Source organism: Petaurus breviceps, unplaced genomic scaffold (genome assembly GCF_028583685.1).
Source record: "Petaurus breviceps papuanus isolate PSGF00001 unplaced genomic scaffold, PetGlider_PUasm1.0 90692, whole genome shotgun sequence".
Lineage (NCBI taxonomy): Eukaryota > Metazoa > Chordata > Mammalia > Diprotodontia > Petauridae > Petaurus > Petaurus breviceps.
The window spans coordinates 670,151-692,598 of NW_027187313.1; the positions used below are offsets into that span (position 1 = coordinate 670,151).

The window sequence follows — 22,448 nt, forward strand, 5'->3', positions numbered from 1 at the left end:
GTTTCTGCCTTGCTAGTTTTAGCCCTATAAAGACTAAAAAGAAGATACTTAAGGAGTGGCCAAAATACTAGACTTGGAATAAGGAAGATCTGGGTCAAATCCCACCCTCCAATACTTACTACGTGAATTTTTGAGCCTCAATTTCTTAATCCATAAAATAGGGAGAATACTGATAGTACCTACCTATCACACAGGGTTTAACAGAGATTCAAATGAGATAAGATCCATAAAGTGCTGTAGAAATCTAAAATACCTGAATAGGTCTATAACCTCCTCAATTAATGTACTTCCTTCAGTGATGCAAAACACATGTTCATGCCTGCCAATACTTAAGTAATTCTTAATTTTACCCATTCTTTGTAATTCTACATGAGCTATAAATCTTAAAGTCAACTACTATCAGTGATAGAGTGCTTTGTAGTTCAAATTCATATTCTGTTGTAGGTCCAATATTGAGTTAGAAATGGGAAGTGGTACAAAGTGACAGAAAAAAACTTTTCTACCATGGTAGATTCCTTTTCAGTTTTGCTTACATTTTAGATTTCAGTATGGTAAAGACAGCAGGAGGAAATGCAGGAAAGGGTCATGTGGATCCAATCATGCTTACAAAATCTTTAAATCATATTTTTAAAGAATCTACTTCTTACCACTAAAGTGTAATCCAAGATCTCGATATAAATCTCTACTCATATTATGAAATACTGCTTCAGGCCAAACCTTTCCATCAGGGGTTCGAATTTTAGTCTCTGCAGGGTTGAAGCCTATGATAAACCAACAAGATAGAACACACTTAAGATTTGTCAGTTACCTCAGAAGGCTGGGGTTTTTCCTAGAAAAAAAAATGGATCACACACTATACAATATATTTCAACACACTGTGTCATAAATATAAGATACAGCAAGCCAAAGCAGCATATGATGATCTTTAAACTGCAATAAAAACAAAATTTAACAATGAAATATGTTAAATTCAATCTATTTCAGTAAAGATTAATTAAATGTCAACTATGTATACAGTCTTATGGATATTTGGATAAAAAACTGACAGTCACTGCCCTAATAAAGAACTTACATTCTTCTGAGGGAATACAGCAGGTACACAGATGATTTAAATACATGGTAAGGTGTCTTTTAAACATTTCAAAGAAGGAGTGTAAGCAAAGAGTTCTAGGAAAACAGAGGAGGGAGGGAACAGTTTCAGTTATGGAGGGGTCCACTATGATTCCTATGATTAGAAAACATATATAAAGAAAGTAATTTGAAAAAAAATTCTTATACAAAGATTTTTATAGATACATACTAATGTAATAGCAAAAAAAGTAGAAATAATTTAAGTATATAGAATTGAGAAAGGGCTTGACAGAGTATATTATCTCCATAAAGAACAAATATGAAGATAAATAAAAATATGAAAAGATCTAAGCAAAATAATGAAAAGCAAAAGCAAAACTAGAAAAACTATATACAAATTTACAACAATGTAAAATATGTATCCATACATATGTGAACATATAAATCATAAGGAGTTATAGAATAAACTCTGAGTTGCCACTGAAAAATCTGTAAAACTATTGTAAAATTCATTAAACAAAAGATAAAAGTGAGGAAAAAATTCAATAGATCTAGGAGAAAGAAAATGTTTTGGAAGAAGAGAAAAAAGATCTTGTTCCTCCTTTTTCTCCGCAAATTCTCAAAATGCTGTGTTGCCTCCAACCTCAAATATAAAGTCTATCATGGTCACCATCTTTCTGTTTTGTCACTGTAAGATTGAAGTATTGTGTCAAATAATGTAAGAAAAAGCCTTTTAAAACCTAATTCTTCAATCTATTCCAAATATATCATTAATCATCCAAAAAATGCATTGTAACTCAATTACTAGCTCTTATGAGAATACTACTACTACTGATAATTATTCATCATGGCAATACAAAGGTATCTTATTTTAGAAAGGATCAGCATTTCAGAGATTTCACTTTTATGCGTTTATGAGTTAGTTTGCCCTTGGCCAATATTCATTACTGAAAGAATTTATATTGAAAAGAACATTTCCTTTGTTTAGAAAGAACATAAGGAAACATGCAGTAAAATTCAGAGATCCTGGATAATGTTGTCAATTCTATACTGAACGAATCACTAATTAATGAAACTATTCAAAATAAAACATGGGCAAATTTTGACTTATGTAACTAAATTTGACATCTGATAAGAAAGAATGAGAAATTCATTGCCATGCATAGCATAAAGTTGTGGATTTTGTAAAGTTATGACATAAGGTAGAGTTTAGGGTGGGGGGAAGAGGGCAGTAATTTCCATCCAGTCACTAGCCAATTTCATGCAGTTCATGGACAAGTACGAAGAAGTGATATCTCCATTTGTACCTACAGTTAAAAAGTCAACACAGTTTTAAAGTCTTAAATAACTATGATTTGGTCAAAAGCAGAAGAAAGTATGTCTCTTTTAATCTCTCTGTGTCTGTATCTAAATCCATTCTTCCATGCCTATTTCCTAGTCTGTCTACATTCCCACTTTATTTCTTATTCCCCCTTTCTTTTTCCTTCCCTCTTAACTGTTTCTCTTATATATAACATAAATTCTCAATTTTTAAAGTGTTTTAGTGAAATATTCTATTTTCCTCTAAAGAAAACAATACTGGGTTAGCTAGGTGGCACAGTGAATAGAGCACCAGCCCTGGAGTCAGAAGGACCTGAGTTCAAATCCAGCCTCAGACACTTGACACACTTACTAGCCTTGTGACTTTGGGCAAGTCACTTAAGCCCAACTGCCCTCGAAAAAGAAAAAAAAAAACCCAATACTAAATTAAGCTTTTTTCTCCCACTTACATGGTTCTTTATTTTCTTCTGTGTATCAATGGCCTTTGAAAGAAAAAAGGTTCAAATATTCAAAGTCAAAAAAATATATTTAGGAATAATATGTTTGAGTACTATATCTGCCACAGAAAGAAATGTGGTATAGCAGATGGAGATCTAGACATGGAGAAAAGAAAATCTGGACTCAAGTCTTGCCATACTGGCTGTGTGATCACAGGCAAATCAACCTCTCAGTGCTCCCAGACAACCCTTTCAGAATATTAGTTATGGAACAGCTGCTGATCTGCATTGGTAAAACTTCATCATCAGAGTTCATTACAACAATGAAATCAGAGGTCTAAACATACACATACACAAACACACACAAGTTGTTATTACAAGTTCAACAAAATGGCGATCTTATCTTTAATCAAGTGTTTATTCCATACAGAAGCAAATAATAGGCACTGAATGAATATCTACCAATAGATAAATGTATAACTATATTTAATATAGTGAAAATACTTGTGGAAAAAGTTTCAGATAACATATAACTAAAACATCTAATGAGTAGAAAAAAAGAAATCAGTAAAAATGGTACTATTTTCAAGGTATAGAAAGAAATATTACTCTTATTATAACTAACTCTGTTAAATGTGGTCCCCATAAAAACTCTGCTCAGAGTAAAACAAATTCAATCAAGTCAATTTTACACATTAGTAAATATGATCATTTCTCTATCAACTGTGTAAATCTACTATCAAATACCTCAATAAGTTAAAACAATGAAAATAAATTATTTTAATATATTATCCAAAATAAAGTGCTCATCTCTGTTACAGCACATATTGGGAGGTATACAAACCTTTATATGCTGGAGCAGGTGGTGCTGTTGCCACTTTACGAACTTTTGCTGTCACTCCACTGTCAACATTGGTTATCATCACTGGCTGGTCACTATGTCCCAGATGATGACCCCTGCCACTCACATCTTCTGAGTTCTCCCACTGTTTCCTAATCCGTTCCTTGAGTTTTTCTAGTTTGGAATCATGCTGTCGCCGCTTTAAAATATCTAATCTGGCACTAGCAGTACTAGTAGACGATGGAGAAGATTCACTTGGCCTTGACACTTTCACGTCAACATCACGATTTATGTTACTCATTGAAGACTTCTCATTTACTTTTGACCCACTAGTTTTTTCTTCCTCAGTTCTCATAGGAGCTATTGCTCTGAACAAAGTTTCTGAATTCTGCAAGGCATCAATTGCTGGTCGATCATTTAAATACCTAACAACAGTTTCATTTACAGCAGATGACTGAGAGCTGTCACAATCTTGGCAATGTATATCCTGATCATCCCGATTATATATCATCCGACTTCCTCCAACAGTTGACTCTTCTGTTTTAGTGGTATCCAAGCCATACAAATGTTTGACATCTGGCTGGCTAGAATTTAGACTGGATGGAGCAACAAAGGTCTCCCCCCTTTGATGTAATTAAAAGGAAAAAGGTCAATTTGAGAGTAAAGCTAACATAAAATCATCTACTACAGAAATAAAATTGAGTTTAGAATTCTATGTTACCTATATGACTATAAAGAACTTAAAGGCTAAAAAAACACCTTTAGAAATACTGACTCAAAAAACATAAAGTTGAGAGATAATTATTTATAATTTTAAAAGGACAAAACATACTAAATCTAAGTTCAGAGACTTCCTCGAGGGTCCCAAGACAGAATTAGAACTTGACTTCTTAGCCCCAAATACATAAAATCTATAAACAAATTACGTTATAAAATATTAGCTACCCAAATAAATTCACTTTAAGTAACAAATATCTGGAAAAAAAATCATAAACAGAAGAAATGTAATGTGATTCCTTTGAAAAATATATTAGATAAAAAAGCTTCAAAATTCCAAAATAAAGGAAAGACTATCAACAACAAAAACAAAATACCCCACCTCTGAATAACGAAAATATATCTTACCAAGTCCATGAACTTATCTTATTAAAAGAAGAACATTTCGAGGTCTCCTCACTTATAGTCTATTTACTCTTATTTATGCACAAATTCAATAAACTTGGCTATCTGATCTTCTAGGCAACAACAGAATAGTGGTAAAAGATTAGAAGAGTCTTCTTTCTAGAAGTGACAGCTGAGTTCAAAAGAAGAGACAGAAAAACTACAAAAAGCAGGCATAAGAAGCCCCTCTCTCAAAACAAATAAACAAACCCAAAACATTCTGGGCCTTTTAGTTCGGAGGCAAAGATCTCCATACCTTACTAAATGCTGAGGTTATCAATATATAATAATCAAAATACAATAGTTATCCAAATGAAGACATTGAGTCATCAAGAAAAATTTAAATTATGTTTTAAGGCAAGAATGGCACAAAATATTTTTGAAAATTTTCCATTAAAATTAATAAAAACAGCCAAATGTGGTAGTATACCCTTATAATCCCTGCTACTGGGTAAACTGAGGCTGGTAGATTTCTTAAACTCAGGAATTCTGAAAGTAAATCAATCTGCTAGATAAATAAAACTGAGTTTAGAATTGATCTAAACTGAGCTGATCAAGTATCTATACTAAGTCCAGAAATGGTATGTTGAACCCCTCCAGTTACCTAGGGAGGGGCAAATGGCCTGGTTCCAAAGCAGAGCATGAATTGAGCTCCTATACAGATCAGCACCAGTGGGATTAAGCCTATGAGTGGTTCCTATATTTCCAGGCTGGACAAGGTAGGAAGACCAATTCTTCACCACCAACACCGCCCCCCCAAAAAAGAGGGAGGGAGGAAGGCAGGGAGGGAGGGAAGGAAAGAAGGAGGAAGGAAGATTATGTGAAACTTATGATACTGTCAAATAATATTTTAATATTATTTAAGTAGATTTCTAATTAGCAAAAATACCATATTTTGAATAACTTCACTATCCCCAATTTGAAACTAACTTCAGAAATATATAAACAATTGGAATGTAGAGAAAGAGTACTATAGTAAAAATAAAATGAATAATAGTTTTTAGCTAAATGATATCATGAAGAAAAAAAGGATACAAAGTGATAGGTGGAGGTTAATAATGCTTCAATCTAAAACACAAAAATACCTAGCTTATGACAATTGGTAAAATGACATGTTCTTATATAGCTATCCTATGGTTCTTTTTTCTTTTTCTTTTAAATTCTGTACCTTTCATGTCTTCTGGGGAGACCAGTATGGAAACTCCCTCTACTAATGCAGATCAGCAACTATTCTGAAACATATAGCCTTAGAGTTGTCTGCAAATAATAAGTGGCTTGCCCATGATCACACAACTAGTATACATCAGAGGCAAATATTGCCAACTCTGAAGCATCAGTCCTCCACTCACTGTGCTGCATTGCTTGTCTTTTAATAAAGTTGCCAAATTGTAAACATTAGCTGGTATGATAGAAGATGGTGGGCATTAGATTGGATCAGAGTCCTTGTCTCTAGCTCCAGTTTGACCACTGAAGGTATATCCCTGGGAAAATAATTTATCAATTATGTGCTTAGGAACTCCCCTAATCACTTCCCTCTCTTATTTGACAACTCCCCTTCCTCTTTTCCTCCCTGTATTTCCCAAGGTTCATTTCTTAGCCTTCTGATTTTTCTCTCTCTCAAATATCTTTTATTCACAACAGCTACTCATTGTTATGACATCCACTAACGTTCTTCATTTAAGGTTCCTGATTGTCTCCACTCTATTATAATCTTCAAATGCATAATGGATATTTCCACTTGGATGTCCTGTTGTAACCTTAAGCTAAATATGTCTAAATTGAATTTGTCATCTCCCAAAACCATCTCCCTTTCTCAGCTTCCCTGTCTCTAACACTGAAAAAAACCTTCTCTTAAGTCACCCAATGTTCAGCATCAAAAAAGAGAATTCATATTTAACTAAACCACAAATTTAGAGTTGAAACATGGGGAAGTTATGTCACAAAGAGGTTAAGTGACTTGCCTAAGATCACAAAGGCAACAATGGGAACCCAGACCCCAAAGCCAAGAGGTTTCTTCCAAGTCTGGAGTTGGAAGGGACCTCAAAGGTCAACAAATCCAACCTATCTCTGGGTCCTGGCTCATTGATGCAGCTATTCCTGCTTCTAGATTCCTAACGTTTAAGTTGCCATTAAAAGATTTCAAAGACTAAAGGACGAATGTTCTAAATTATAATCAATACTCATAAAAGATACAAAAAATATGGCCAGATATCTAATATTCGTATGGATTCTTCTCTACTAATTTCTGACATACAGGATACAGTGTGGAAAGTTGCAAGTTTCTATAATTTTATGTGGGAAGAATATTCCAAACTGTCAATTGTGAGTAATACACAATACCTTATTAATCTACTCTGTATCCCTTATATTACAAATCTTGTATATCAAGTCCTGGATGCTATGGAAAATAACTGACAAAAGCAGGAAAAAAAGCATGAAAAATATTTTCACAAGAGGAATATACTTTTATTAAGATGATGATAAATCAATACTGGAAAAAATCTATTATTTCACCCACAGAGATACAATGTCCATTGACACAGATTGCAACTACATGACATGACATTAGAAAGCATTTGTAAGCTGCTGTAGCTTAAAATGATGTCATCACCTAGTAGCTAACCTTCTGACAATAGGGCTTTCCAAATTTAGTTAAGTTTATCTTCAAACAGAACATGATCCATCTCCAAGATACACTTCCAAGATTTGTGACTTGGTAGGCCCTAATATTTAGAGCTTAAAGAGACCTTGGAGATAATCTAATCTAACTCTCTCACTTTGAAAATGAGCAAACAGAGGCCCAGAGATGTTAGATGACTTGCTGAATGAAGGTCTCATAGGTGGTAAGAATCAGGTGAAGAACCAGGATTTGAACTTAGCCTTCCTTCCACTGTACCAACCTTGCTCTGGAAGTGTAACTACTACCACAAAAATTTCAAGTCTTATTCTGGGTCCAATATGTAAAAGAAAAGTTTATTTCAGATGTCATCTAAAAGGGTCATTAAAATGTTCATATCATAGATAAAAAAGATATTTATTGTAAAGATAATGTTCTACTAATAATACTACTGTATCTCCTCTATCTAGATGGACAGAGTGGATAAAGTCCTGGGCCTGGAGTCAAGAAGACCTGAGTTCAAATTAGCCTCAGACACTTAATAGTTGTACAACTCTAAGCAAGTCATTTAACCTCTGTATGTTTCAATTTCCTCCACTGGAAAATGGGGATAACAACAGTACCTACCTCAAAAGGTTATTGTGAGGATCAAATGAGACAATATTTGTAAAAAGAACTTAACACAGGACCTGGCACATAGTATCATTTCTATATAATTGTGGATGTTTTTCCCTTTCCTCTATACTACCCCTTAAAAAAAAAACTATCAAGAAGAATCAATGGAAAATTCACATCTTATCAAACTAACATAGAACCTGTTAAGATTTTTTACAGTTTTCATTTCCCATGAAAATCTAACTGTAAGACACTTCCATTTAATTTACTTAATGGCAAAATACTTGCATATTTCTAAATTTACCACAAAAAGGAATGGTTGAAAGTAAAATCCTAATAAATCATAAACAAAGGCTTCATGCTGGAAAAGGAAATCAAATTCAGTGGCAGAAGAAATCCCATTAACACTTCCCTCCTCTCCCTGACCACACACACAAAGGACACACCTAAAAAGGGCAGCAATTATATGCTAGAATTTTTTTTGTCTATTCCTTTGTAAAGAATCAAAAGAGGGGGCAGCTAGGTGGCACAGTGAATAGAGTACCAGCCCTGGAGTCAGGAGCACCTGAGTTCAAATCTGGCCTCAGACACTTAACACTTACTAGTCATGTGACCTTGGGCGAGTCATTTGACCCTAACTGCCCTGCCTTCCCCCCTCCAAAAAGCCAAAAAAAAAAAAAAAATCAAAAGTAATTTAAAGGCCAAAATTGCTAAATAAATTATATCTTTACCACATAGTATAATATTAAAGATTTAACTTAATAACAAATTTAATTTAGTTTAACACTAACCTAAATGAAGCTAAGGGTTCACGGAATTCCACATGGTTATTCTTTTTCACATTGCTCTCTAAGGTGGTGGCTCGAAGAGGACTTCTAGAAGATTTTTCTTTTCGTGATTTGGATGTCTTGTTGGATGGAACAATACCCAAACAATCCTCTAGATATCTACCATCTGAAAAAAAAGAAAATCCTTAAGGCTATATGATTTACATAATATAAATAACCCTGTATTGGTTAGTATTCAAGAAATTAATATTCTTTAGTAGCTCTAGGTCACTGGAGTTAATATCTCTAGCAGAATGTCAGAAGTTCCAAGTAAATGAAAAACATTCAGAACAAATCATTTCACTAATTATTAACTCTAATTTACAAAAGGACTTCTGGGAAACCAGACATTAAATAAAATTCTATGTGTGCTATTCAGAAATCAATCTAGTCAATTATTCTTCACAGTCAGCAAACATGAGACTGGGTAGAATGCACTATTTGCTAAAGAGTATAGGTTATAGATCAAGAAAGTATAAAATAGGTGGAGCCAAGATGGCGGAGTAGAAGCACGACCTTCCCGCAGCTCTGGCTTCCACCGTCCCCAATCCATGTAAAAAGGGCACTCTAAACAAACTTTGGAGCTGCAGAACCCACAAAATGACACAGAGAAGCTAACTTCCTGCTGAGGACAGCCCAGCAGGCCGGCAGGAATCCAGCTCAGCGCTCTGAGAGCTGAGCCCAGCTCCACACCAAGGCTTTAGCCCCAGGGCTGGCCTGACCAGCCACTGGCCAGAGGCACTCCAGATCAGCAGCAGCTGTGGCTGTTTCCAGATTTGTCAACACATAGACACAAAGGACAAAGTGAGAGGTCAGTACAGTCTGGACTTTGGGACCAGTAAGTGGGAGTGCGTGGCTTTTACCCCCAGGGCGAAAAGCCTCAGAGACGCTGGCACAGCCAGCCAGCGCCACATGGCGGCTTCAGCTCTTGGCCTGCAGAGTGTAGGGGGACCAAGCACCAGTCTGAGGGGTAGTTGCTCTTGCTTTAACCTGCTTGGATCTGGATTGCAGTCTAGGGTGGAGGTTCTGGGGTGTGTGTCCAGCTTCCCAGAGCATGTGGAGACCTCAGAGAGGGCACCCATCTAATACCTGTAGCAGCTGAGAAAACCCCAGCATTGGGACGAAAGCTCCCCTGTCTGGTGGCAGAGTCCTACTGTCGCAAAAAGCCCATAAATCAAGTAATTGAGTGGCAAAATGAGCAGGCAAAGGGGGCGGAGCCAAGATGGCGGAGTAGAAGCAGGACCTTCCCACGGCTCCGGCTTCCACCCTCCCCAATCCATGTAAAAAAGGGACTCTAAACAAACTTTGGAGCAGCAGAACCCACAAAATGACACAGAGAAGCTAACCTCCCGCTGAGGACAGCCTGGCAGGCCGGCAGGAATCGGCCACTGCAGCGCTCTGGGAGCTGAGCCCAGCACCACGTCAAGGCTTTAGCCCCAGGGCGGGCCTGACCAGCCCCCGGCCAGAGGGACTCCAGATCAGCAGCAGCTGTGGCCGTTTCCAGATTTATCAATACATAGATGCAAAGTACAAGGTGAGAGGCCAGTGCAGTCTGGACTTTGGGACCCAGGAAGTGGGAGTGCGTGGCTTTTACCCCCGGAGCGAGAAACCGCTGAGACGCCAGCACAGCCTGCCAGTGCCACGTGGCGGCTTCAGCTCCTGGCCTGCAGAGTGTAGGGGGACCAAGCACCAGTCTGAGGGGTAACTGCTCTTGCTTTAACCTGCTTGGATCTGGATTGCAGTCTAGGGTGGAGGTCCTGGGGTGTGTGTCCAGCTTGCCAGAGCGTGTGGAGACCTCAGAGAAGGCACCCATCTAATACCTCCAGCAGCTGAGAAAACCCCAGCGTTTGGGACGAAAACTCCCCTGTCTGGTGGCAGAGTCCTACTGTGGCAAAAAGCCCAAAAGTCAAATCATTGAGTGGCAAAATGAGCAGACAAAGGAAACAAAGCTGACAGAAGATTCCAACATTACACTCCTATTTTGGGGATAAGAAGAAGCAAGGCATGGAACAGGAGGGAAACAGTGAAGTCAGAACTCCTGTACCAAAAGCTTCAAAGGAAAATACAAGCTGGTTACAGGCCATAGAGGACCTTAAGAAGCAGATAAGAGAAGTGGAGGAAAAATTGGGAAGAGAAATGAGAACAATGCAAGAAAATTATGAAATGAGAGTCAACAGCCTGACTGAATAAAATAATACCTTAAAAAACAGACTGACTCAAATGGCAAAGGAGGCTCAAAAAGGCAATGAGGAGAAGAATGCCTTAAAAAGTCGAATTTGCCAGATGGAAAAAGAATCTCAAAAACTCAATGAGGAGAATCATTGCTTCAGAATTAGACTGGAGCAAATGGAAGCTAATGACTTTATGAGAAATCAAGATGCTGTTAAACAGATCCAAACAAATGAAAGAATAGAAGGCAATGTGAAATATCTCATGGGAAAAACCACTGACCTGGAAAATAGATCCAGGAGAGATAATTTAAAAATTATTGGACTGCCTGAGAGCCATGACCAAAGTAAGAGCCTGGAAAGCATCCTCCAGGAAGTTCTCAAAGAAAACTGCCCTGATGCTTTAGAACCAGAGGGCAAAATAGAGGTTGAAAGAATCCACCGATCACCTCCTGAAAAAGATCCCAAAAAGAAAACTCCTAGGAATATCATAGCCAGGTTCCGGAATTCCCAGATTAAGGAGTGAATATTACAAGCAGCCAGGAAGAAACAATTTAAATATTGTGGAAACACAATCAGGATAACCCAGGATCTGTCAGCTTCTACACTGAGGGATCGAAAGGCCTGGAATATGATATTCCGGAGGTCAAGGGAGCTGGGATTAAAACCAAGAGTCACCTACCCAGCAAAACTGAGTATCATGTTTCAGGGGAAAATATGGTCATTCAGTGGAATACAGGACTTTCAAGCATTCTTGCTGAAAAAACCAGAGTTGAATAGAAAATTTGACATTCAGATACAAGAAGCAAGAGAAGCATGAGAAGGTAAACAGGGAAAAGGAATCATAAGGAACTTATCAAAGTTGAACTATTAACATTCCTACATGGAAAAACAATAATTGTAACTTATGAAACTATTCTCAGTAGTTGAAGGGATTAGAAATATATATATATATATATATATATATATATATATATATTTGTCTATATATGAGAGTATATGGGCATATGAATACATATGTGAATGTGTGTATATATGTTTACAGGTATACATAGAGGGCACAGGTCCAATTTAACAGGAAGGAATGATACTTAAAAGGTGAAATTAAGAGGTGAGAGGAATATAATGAGAGGAGATGGGGAGAGACAGATTGGGGTAAACTATCTCATATAGAAGAAGCAAGGGAAAGTGGTTGCAATGGAAGGGAGGAGTGGGGGGGCAGGGGGAATGGGTCAGCCTTCTTGGGTCTGGCTTGAGGAGTGAGTGAAATGCACACTAGGTAGGGTATCTCACCCTCCAGGAGAGTAGGGGGGGAAGGGGATGAGAGGGGGGATGATGGAGGGGAGGGGAGGCTGGGGGGGAGGTTGGAAGCACTCACTTTTGAAAATAGACGGGATCAAAGTAGAGAGTAGAGCGGGTGGGAGGTGGGATGGGAGGGAGGGAAGTGTAGTCAGTTTTTTACAATTTATCTACTATGTTATTGTTTGGCATTAGCCACACATGTGCAACCTATACTGAACTGCGTATCTTTCCAGTAGGGGTGGGTGGCGAGAAAGGAGGGGAATGAATCTGGAATTTAAAGTTTTGAACTCAAATATTCAAATATGTATGTATATATATATATATATATATATGTGTGTGTGTGTATATATATATATTCACATATACACACACACTATTATTAATACCATCCTACATGTAATTGGGAAATGGGATGTGCAGGCACTGAGGCATAGAGATCCACTGGAAAAGTGGAAAGGAGTGTGGAAGAGGGCAGATTGGAGGAGGAGATATCCTGTGGGACTGCTGTTTTGGGGTGGTGGGTAGGGGAGAAATGGAGAGAAGATTTGTAACTCAAAATCTGGCAGAAACGGATGATGTAAATCAGAAGTTATAATAAAGCGTTAAAAAAAAAAGAAAAAGAAAGTATAGAATAAAATACTTTATACACTGCCAAAAAGAACTAGTAGAAAATTCGTATCTTATCAAACTAACACAGAACCTGCTAAGATTTTTTTACAGTTTTCGTTTTCCATACAAAGCTAACTATAAGAAACTTCCATTTAATTTACCTGATGGTAAAATACTTGTGTATTTCAAAATCATCACAAAAGGTAATGGTTAAAAGTGAAATCCTAATAAATTATAAACAAATATTTCGTCCTGAAAAAGAAAATCAAATTTGGTGGTATAAAAGTCCCAATCAAAACTATCAAAATTGCAAAATTGTACCCAAAGGTTCCTTTACAACTATTTAGTTAACCACATAATTTTTTAAAGCTCAATATTGAATACTCAAAGCAAATAAACATACAAATCTATGAGAAGAAAATAGTTTGAAAGAAAACAAACTTTAAAAGCTTATACTAATTACCCACATTATCTTTAGAAAAAGATTTTTCATACATACCTTTCCTACTTATTTTCCTGGTAGCATTAGCAGAAGATTTCTTTGTATCCATGACAGAATCAAACACAGCTGTGCTGGTGGGGGTTACTTCTAATTTGTTCTCAATGTGCCTCAACTAAAGTTTCAGATAAAATCAAAATACACACATTAATTTCTAAAAAAGAATAGGTTTGCACATTTAAAACTACATGGAAAAATATTAAGTATTAATAGCTTCAAAGTCTGCAGAGCACTTAATCAGTCTTTCACAGAGTAGAAAGCACACAGGAAAACTGTTACAACATTAATTTTTAAATTATATTCTATTTCAAATGTAAGAGAATCAAGTTACAGAGCATATAAATTTCATCTTTTGGGGGGAAAAACAAATAACATTTAATGTGCCAAAGACTGCTTTTTTTATCTAGGATTTGATTTGAATTTGTTGATTTTTTTTTAGTAGGAAACTATCTGAAATGTTATGGCACACATTATGATATTCTATATGATGCATTCCACATGGCAGTCATGAGGAAAAAATGATTCTACAAAACAAGAGTTTCTGACTAAACAACCATGGTTTCTTTCTGTGGATATACTCATGAATTATGTCTTCATGGTTGACAACTAAGACATCATTTCTGAAATGAAACTTAGGTTTCACAGATACATCAAAGTATGAATCAACCTTTTCTACTCACCAACACATCCAGTTTTTAAAAGAGTTAACAGCATAAATTAAATTAATTATAATCCTAGTGTTGGAGGCAACGAAAACTACCACCTCACAGACTGAAAAGGATATAAAAAGAAAGCTAAACTATATTCACAAGAGATTGGATTTGATCCTGTTTAACCAAAGAACATAGCCATTATGATAGGAGTTTAGTGTATATCTTTTCCAAGCCTATTTTCACTGCCTGATTTAAAACAAAGCAAGGTCTGAACAGAAAAATATTCAGATAGTAATTAGATGTGAGAATTTGGCATCAAATAAGGCACTAGTAGAAACAGGACTGCTATATAAAAGTGAGGAGATGATTATATCAGATTAGAAGGACAAATTTCCCTATAAAGCTATATAGGTAGAAGAAAAGAATTTCCATTCAAATAAAGGCTGTTAATTTGCCAAATGTGGGCTGCTAAACTCAACAAGAGACTGAGCAGGATTGTTATTCATTCTTTTGTGGGAATAAGAAAAAGGCAGTTTTCTATTGTGAAAAAAAGTTAACTACTGGCAGCAGTTTAAAGGCCAGCAGAAGAAAATGTTCTTCCTTCACATCTCCTTCAACTTATCATCATTTTATTCCCTCCTTAATATTTTATATCTGTCCCCTGTATCCTTAAATCTTCTATACTTTTTAAAAAAAACTTTTTTTTTGGAGGGGGGAAGGCAAGGCAATTGGGGTTAAGTGACTTGCCCAAGGTCACACAGCAAGAAAGTATGTCAAATGTTTGAGGTCACATTTGAACTCAGGTCCTCCTTACTCCAGGACTGGTGCTCTATTCACTGTGCCACCTAGCTGCCTTTCTTCTATACTTCTGTTTTGTTTTGTTTTTTGTTGTCGTTGTTGTTGTTTTTTGCTTTTTGGAGGGGAGAGGGGAGGGCAGTTGGGGTTAAGTGACTTGCCCAAGGTCATACAGCTAGTTGTGTGTGTGTGTGTGTGTGTGTGTGTGTGTGTGTGTGTGTGTGCGCATCAACTGTCTGAGGCCGGATCTGAACCCAGGTCCTCCTGACCTCAGGGCTGGTGTTCTACTCACTGAGCCACCTAGCCTCCCCCTCTTCTATACTTTTTAAAAATTCAAATGTGAAAATATGAAAAAGCACACCAAATTTAAGCACTCTTATACAAGTGTTAAAGGATCCCTGCAGGCCTCAACAAAAAACATTTATAATTACCAATGTAATGACATCACCTATGTAAAACTGTGACTCCCTTATTCATGAGGTAAAAAGTACTGTTTAGGGGCGGCTAGGTGGCACAGTGAATAGAACACTGTCCTGGAGTCAGGAGGACCCAAGTTCAAATCCTGCTTCAGACACTTAACACTTGCTAGCCATGTGACCCTGGGTAAGTCACTTAACCCCAACTGCACTGCCTACCCCCTGCAAAAAAAAAAAAGAGTAGCTTATTTTATAGTACAACAGAGAAAAATATAAATCAATTATATTCATTTTAAATCAAGAAAGCGGAAAACTGAAAAATATTAATACTTACAGCAGCCTTAGTCTGAGAAAGTGCATCCCATGATGTCATTACATCTGCTGAGTAAAAACAATAGATTAAATACATACAAATTTTTTTTAGATTACATATAAATTATAAGTTGATTACTATTCTTAAAATCTCAGAAGCTTAAGGATTAGAGGGGATCATATAGGTCATCTAGTTCTTCCTTCCACTTCATGAAGAAATCTGCTCCAGAAAATTCTTGATAGACACGCTGGCCTTTAATAAAAAAAAAAAAAACTGGGGCAGCTAGGTGGCACAGTGGGTAAAGCGCCAGCCCTGGAGTCAGGAGGACCTGAGTTAGGTTCCGGCCTCATACACTTAACACAAAAAACTAGCCATGTAACCTTGGGCAAGTTACTTAACCCCAACTGCCCTCCAAAAGGCAAAAAAAAAAAAATAAATCCAAACTTCTAGAATACATTGCCTCACTGGGCATCCCACTCATTTAATTCCATCACACTGTTGGAAACCTCTTTATATTACTGCAAATGAGGTGAAATGTTATCACATATTAGGTTATGTTAATACTTAAGGTCTAAACAAGATATTAAGCTCAGTAACAGAAAATCCATACCTCGAACAGTATCCTTATGAAGATTCCTTGGGTTTGGTAAAGGCACCTCTTTCGACTTGCCACTCCACATTTTGCCAATTTACCTACAATCACAATAGATACATTCAATTTGAAGGACAAACTATGGCATAAACAAACAAACAAATAAATGAATGAATAAACAAATAAATGAATGAATAAATAAGCAAGCTAATAAAATGATTTCTTTTTTTATTTAAATTTAAATTTTTTTTTTTTGCTTTTTTGGAGAGCAACTGGAATTAAGTGACTTGCCCAAGGTCACAAGGCTAGTTAAGTGTTTAGTGTGTGAGGCTGGATTTGAACTCAGGTCCTCCTGACTCCAGGGCCGGTGCTCTATTCACTGCACCACCTAGCCACCCCAATAATTTAATTCTCAAACAATGTTATCTTGGCTTTCATTCAAGTCAGAAAAGGAAATGTTTTCTATAGAAGAACTCTGTACCTTCAGGAGAGGCTTAAAGGTTCCTTTAAAGAAAAGGTGTTGGGGCAGCTAGGTGGTGCTACTGAATAGAGCACCGGCCCTGGAGTCAGAAAGACCTGAGTTCAAATTTGAACTCAGACACTTAACACAAAAACTAGCTGTGTGGCCTTGAGCAAGTCACTTAACCCCAAGTGCCCTCCAAAAAGCAAAAAAAAAAAAAAAAGGTGTTAACCTATAGCCCCTAAAGACTGTACATGTTCTTTCTAATAGTTACTATGAATGGGAACAGCATGAACTGTTCATACTGATGAATGAAACTAGTTACTTTGATGATTACAGGCATTATCTTTTTGTTAATAATTCAACAATGTAGACAACATGTTGCATCTTCCCAGTAGAATGTAAATTTCTTGGGAGCAGTAATTATTTTTTGCTTTGTATCCCCAGGATCTAGAAACAGTACCTTGCACACAGAGCCAATTAATAAAGGTTTGGTGAATAGGACTGGTACCTGATACAGCTGAAAGGTGCTAGAACTTGGGAGTCCCAAGAGACTCAGACTAACATCTTCCCAGTCCAACACACTTGCTACACCTTGGAGTAAGTAATTTTACCTTTTGCGAACCCCAGTTTACTCACTATAAAACAATATTGTTACTTGAACAACCTACTTCACAATATGATCCCTTGAGGAAAGCACTTTGTAAACTTTTAGGTGCTGTATGAGTTGCTTTTGTGCATTAAACACATTTTCCAAAGTCAGCAAATGGCAGAGCTGTGACTCCAATCCAGGTCTTTGCACTGTAACATAGGGCTACAATTCTAAAGTGCGTTATTAAATTCAAGGCCCAAAAGCCAAGTAGATAGATTTATCTAATGTCACTGATGCAACTAGACATAACAAATGAACAACTACACCCTGCCCTGAACACAGTCCACAATTCTCAAAATGAAAATGCTTTGAAAGGAAAAAAGATGCAACTACAAATTGAAAAGGAATACTAATTTAATATTAAAAGGAACACTTAAGATTTTATATAAAACAAATTGGGGAAAGGGGGTGGGAGGAGGAATAGCTTTTTTCAGACCAATTTAATAATTAATAATACAAGAAAAAACTTCAGATAATTTTAGCTACTAGTTTATTATATTATTCAAATAGATCTGTGATTACATTGATGTGAATGCTTCCTCTAACAATACAGACTGGCACCCTTTTGATGATATTAAAATGTTGGATTATAAGATACATGTCCAATGCAATACTAGCTTTAGTCTTTAGTCAAATAGGAAAACTGACAACTGAAAACCACTGCTCATCCATAGATAGAAACTTTTCCAACACCAATTCCTAAACCAGAACATATAAAAAAAAAACTTTAAAACAAACAATAACAAAAAAAATAAGGATTATTTTAAGTTTTATTTTCATTCTGGTGAAAATAGTCAATAGGCATTTATTAAGTACCTACTATGTTCCAGGCATTGTGCTAAGAGCAAGAAAAACAAAGAAAGATAAAAGTCAGTCCCTGCTCTCAAGAAGTTCAGAATCTAATATGGGAGACAACATAGAAACAATTATATGTAAACAATATACATGATAAATTGAAAATAATCAACAAAAGGAAGGCACTAAAATTAGAGGGAATCAGGAAAGGCATCCTATATAAGGTGGGATTTTAGGTGGGACTTGAAGCTAGGAGGTAGAGGTGGGGAAAAAGGCATTCCAGGTATAAGGGATAGTCAGTGAAAATGCCCAGATTGGGAGATGAAGTGTCTTATTCAATGAACAACAAAGAGGCCATTGTCACTAGATTGGAGAGTTCATTTGGGATGGGGAGGGGGGAAAGGGGGAGAAATATAAAATGTAAACTGTAAGATGAATGGAAGGTAGGGGAGAAGGGTTCTGGTTATAAAGGGCTTTGAATACCAGAGGATTTTATATTTTACACTAGAAGTGATAGAGAGTCAATGGAGTTTACTGAGTAAGAAGCTTATATGGTCAGACCTACCCTTTAGGAAGTTCACTTTGGCAGCTGAGAGGAGGATGGACTGGAGTAGTGAAATTTATGGCAAGATGACAAGCCAGAAGGCTATCACCACAGTACAAGTAAAATGATGAGAGCTTGCACTATGGTGGTAGTAATGTCAGATGAAAAAAAAGAGATGTTATGAAGGTGAAAATCAACAGGTTGTGTTGACAAGTTGAATATGGGAGAGAGAAGAGTTGAACATAACACCTAGGTTACAAGCATAGGAGGTTGGGAAGATGGTGGTACCACTGACAGTAATAGGGAAATTAGGAAGAGGAAAGGGTTCGAGGGAAAAGATAGTGAGTTCAATTTTAGATGTGTTGTGTTTAAGGCATCCATCCAAAATACAGCCTTCCTCTTCTCCATTAAGATATAATTGGGAGGCGCGGCTAGGTGGCGCAGTGAGCAAGAGCGCTGGCCCCGGAGTTAGGAGACCCAGGATCAGTTCCAGCCTCAGATACTTAATACCCACACAAAAAAACTGGCTGTGTAACCTTGAGCAAGTTACTTAACCTCAATTGCTTAAAAAAAAAAAGATAAAGATGTAATTGGGAAATGTTTAACAAAATAAATTTTAAAAAAACAATAAAACATAGATAATGTCAATTTCTGGTTTTTTAAATCAATATACAGACCCTACAATTCTACTTCTATTTGAGCTTGACACCATTGGTTTAAGAGACATCAAGTTATAGATGTGCAATAAGCAGTTGGAGATTCAAAACTGACAGCAGACAGGTTAAGCTGCAAAAGTAGATTTAAGTATCATCAGCATATGAGGGGCAGCTAGGTGGCACAATGAATAAAGCACCAGCCCTGAAGTCAGGAGGAACTGAGTTCACATTCGGCCTCAGACACTTAACACTTACTAGCCCTGTGACCTTGGGCAAGTTGCTTAACCCCAATTGTCCTCCAAAAAAATGGAAAAAAAAAAAGAATCAGCAGCATATAGACCCATAACTGAACTCATGGGAGTGGATAAGATCACCAAGTTACATAATATAGACTAGGAGAACAGGGCCTAGGGCAGAACCCTAAAGGAATACCCAAGATTATCAGGAGTGACCTGAATATCCTGCAAAGGAGGTTGAGAAGCAGTCAGATAGGTACCCAGGGAAAAAGTAGTGTCACAAAAACCTAAAGGAGAGCGTATCAAGGAGAAAAGGAATACTTATAGTGTCAAATACTGCTGAGAGATCAAGAAGGTTGAAGATTTAGAAAAGGTTTGGCAATTAAGAGATCATTATTAACTTTGAAGTGGTTTTAAGGTCAGAAAGCCAGACTACAAAGAGTTAAGAATAGTGAGAAGAAAGAAAATGGAGGTAACTATATTAGATGGGCTTCTGTAATGGAAATGCAAATTTAAAGATCTTCCCTGCCCCTAGGCTAAAGTACACCTGGAGCCTGGGGTGGGAGGCTTGTTTTTCAGTAGATACTTTTTGATTGGCCAGTGGGTCCAAAAGGTTGTTACATTCTCTGAGCCAGGAGAAGGCTATATAAGCCCTGATGTGTAGCTTTGTTTTGGGGCTCACTTTGAGAAGTGTTCTGTGATTTGATATGGATTCTGGGAAGCCGTTGTCTGGAGCCAGCCCCGCCCCCTTTGAAAAACCCAGATGTTGATTGGGTATGGATGTAATGGCTGGACAGTTTGGAAAGCTGTCTACTTGATCTGTTTCTGTCTTGATAATTCTGCCTGTATACTTTGAAGTTCGGGGTGCTGACCTTTTTCCCCTGAACAAGGTAAACGATATATGGTCTGACTGATTAAAGTAAGCTTGTTAACCCATTTTCAGTTGCTTTCCTTTATCAAAGCAGATCCAAGAACCTGTGGTGGCAGCAACCCTGAGGATACTTGGGGTGCTTGCTGCTACAGCTTCTCAAGAAGTTTAGTCACAAAAAGAAAGAAAAGATAGCTAGGAGAGATGGATGGATCAAGTAAGTATGTTCTGAAGGTAGGGAGGAGTGGACAAAAATAGAATCAGAAAAACACAGGCTCATAGATGTTATTTACAATTAATCAAGATTATAGGGTCAAATCTGGGTAACCAGTCAAAGTTTGACTTGGTTGTATAAGTCTTATTCTTTTAAAATTAAAACATGTTAAGACAACAAATCTCACAATGGAAAGGAGATAAAATGACCTCAAAGTACTCTTTGATATGTAATCTCTATACCTATTAAATCTATGGGTGGTAAACTTAGAAAATAATGTTAATGAGGGCATGGAACTCACAGAATTTGTATGGGAAATGATGAAAAATTTACCTTGCATAAAGGAAAAAGATTAAAAAATGAGAGCCTTAATAAAGTGGATCTAGTTACTAATTCCATTCCACAAAACAAAATATTTAAGTACTTACTGTTTAAGGCACTATATTGGATATCCAAAGGCAAAAAAAACAAAAACAGCCCTTAACCTCAAGAACTTCTATTCTTCATGACTATTATTATTTAAACAGTAATTAGGGCAAGTATATTTTGCTATATAAGAAAAATTCAAATTCAATTTTTTTTGAAGCTTAAGTTAGATTATAGCATACAACAAAATCTCCTTTTCTTCTTCTTTTTCATAACTAACCTGCCTGGCTTCACTCTTTTCTTTATTCTCAACGTAGCCAAAGTTCGATATATTTCAACTCATCCAACTGTACACTACTACAAGCTTTTGCTCTCCTTCCTAGTAATCCTTTATTTTTCAATTACACATTTATAGAATTTGTGGTTTACCCCATTTTTTTATTTTTAAAAGCTACAAAGTAGGCACATTTTTTAAGAAGAGTAATTATGATACATATAATAGAGTAACTGATCTGCACAAATAGTAGAAAGAGGACAATTAATGAGAAAGCCCTTCCCTAGATGAAAGCTTAAAATCATAACAAAAGGGAGTTTTTAGTCTTCCTGGATCTTTCAAAAAATCTAACCTTTTTCAAGATATAAACTGAAGTGTTTTCTTTAAAAATAGCCATTAAAATAATCCTTACTAAAAATATTCTTAAAAAATAAAATGAGGGGGCAGCTAGGTGGCGCTGTGAATAGAGCACTGGCCCTGGAGTCAGGAGGACCTGAGTTCAAATCCAGCCTCACACACTTAACACTTACTAGCCGTGTGACCTTGGGCACGTCACTTAACCCCAACTGCCCTCCAAAAAAAAAAAAGGCAAAAATAAATAAATTAAATAAAACAAATACTATCTGCACTTGCATACTTTTCCCAAACATTTCCCAAAGTGCTTATAGAAAAAGGACAAGTTCAACTGGTCCAATTTTAAACTAATAAATCTTACAGAATCATGGAATCTCAGAGTAGGAAGGGAATGCAGAGGCCATCAAGTCCAAAACTCATATCTAATACCATTCTATAATGACCTTAAAAAGCAGACATCCAACTTTTGTTTGAAAACCTCTAATGAAAATCCTTACCACCTGTATAAACTGATGTAGAGTGAAATAAACAGAACCAAGAACAATTTATACATGACAACAATATTGTAAGGACAACTCTAAAAGACTTAGGAACTCTGATCAGTTTAATTACAACCACAATTCCAGAGAACTCAAGATGAAACATCCTACCAGCCTCATGAGAGAGGTAAAAAACTCAGATTAATGAGGCATATATGTATTCACATATTTTGTAATTTGTACATATTCTTTCTTTTGGACATGGTCAATGTGAAAATTTGTTTTGCTCAACTACACATATTTATAAAAAAGGG

The 22,448-nt window shown here is 36.6% G+C and overlaps 1 protein-coding gene across 8 annotated transcripts in view; it reads right to left on the bottom strand.

The window, feature by feature from the left end:
• The window catches only part of CEP350 (centrosomal protein 350), a 183,063-nt gene that overhangs the window by 131,044 nt on the left and 29,571 nt on the right, over positions 1-22,448 (bottom strand). For 5 of the 8 annotated variants that reach the window (XM_069065450.1, XM_069065449.1, XM_069065444.1 and 2 more), the window contains exons 2-7: positions 16,255-16,337; positions 15,666-15,712; positions 13,468-13,582; positions 8,854-9,016; positions 3,673-4,292; positions 648-761 (exon numbers count right to left, since the gene is read on the bottom strand). In XM_069065450.1, coding sequence (XP_068921551.1) covers positions 648-761; positions 3,673-4,292; positions 8,854-9,016; positions 13,468-13,582; positions 15,666-15,712; positions 16,255-16,324 — 1,129 coding nt within the window. In that variant the 5' untranslated portion in view covers positions 16,325-16,337. The remainder of the gene's footprint in view (positions 1-647; positions 762-3,672; positions 4,293-8,853; positions 9,017-13,467; positions 13,583-15,665; positions 15,713-16,254; positions 16,338-22,448) is intronic. The other 3 variants (XM_069065446.1, XM_069065448.1, XM_069065452.1) reach the window with 1 other exon arrangement.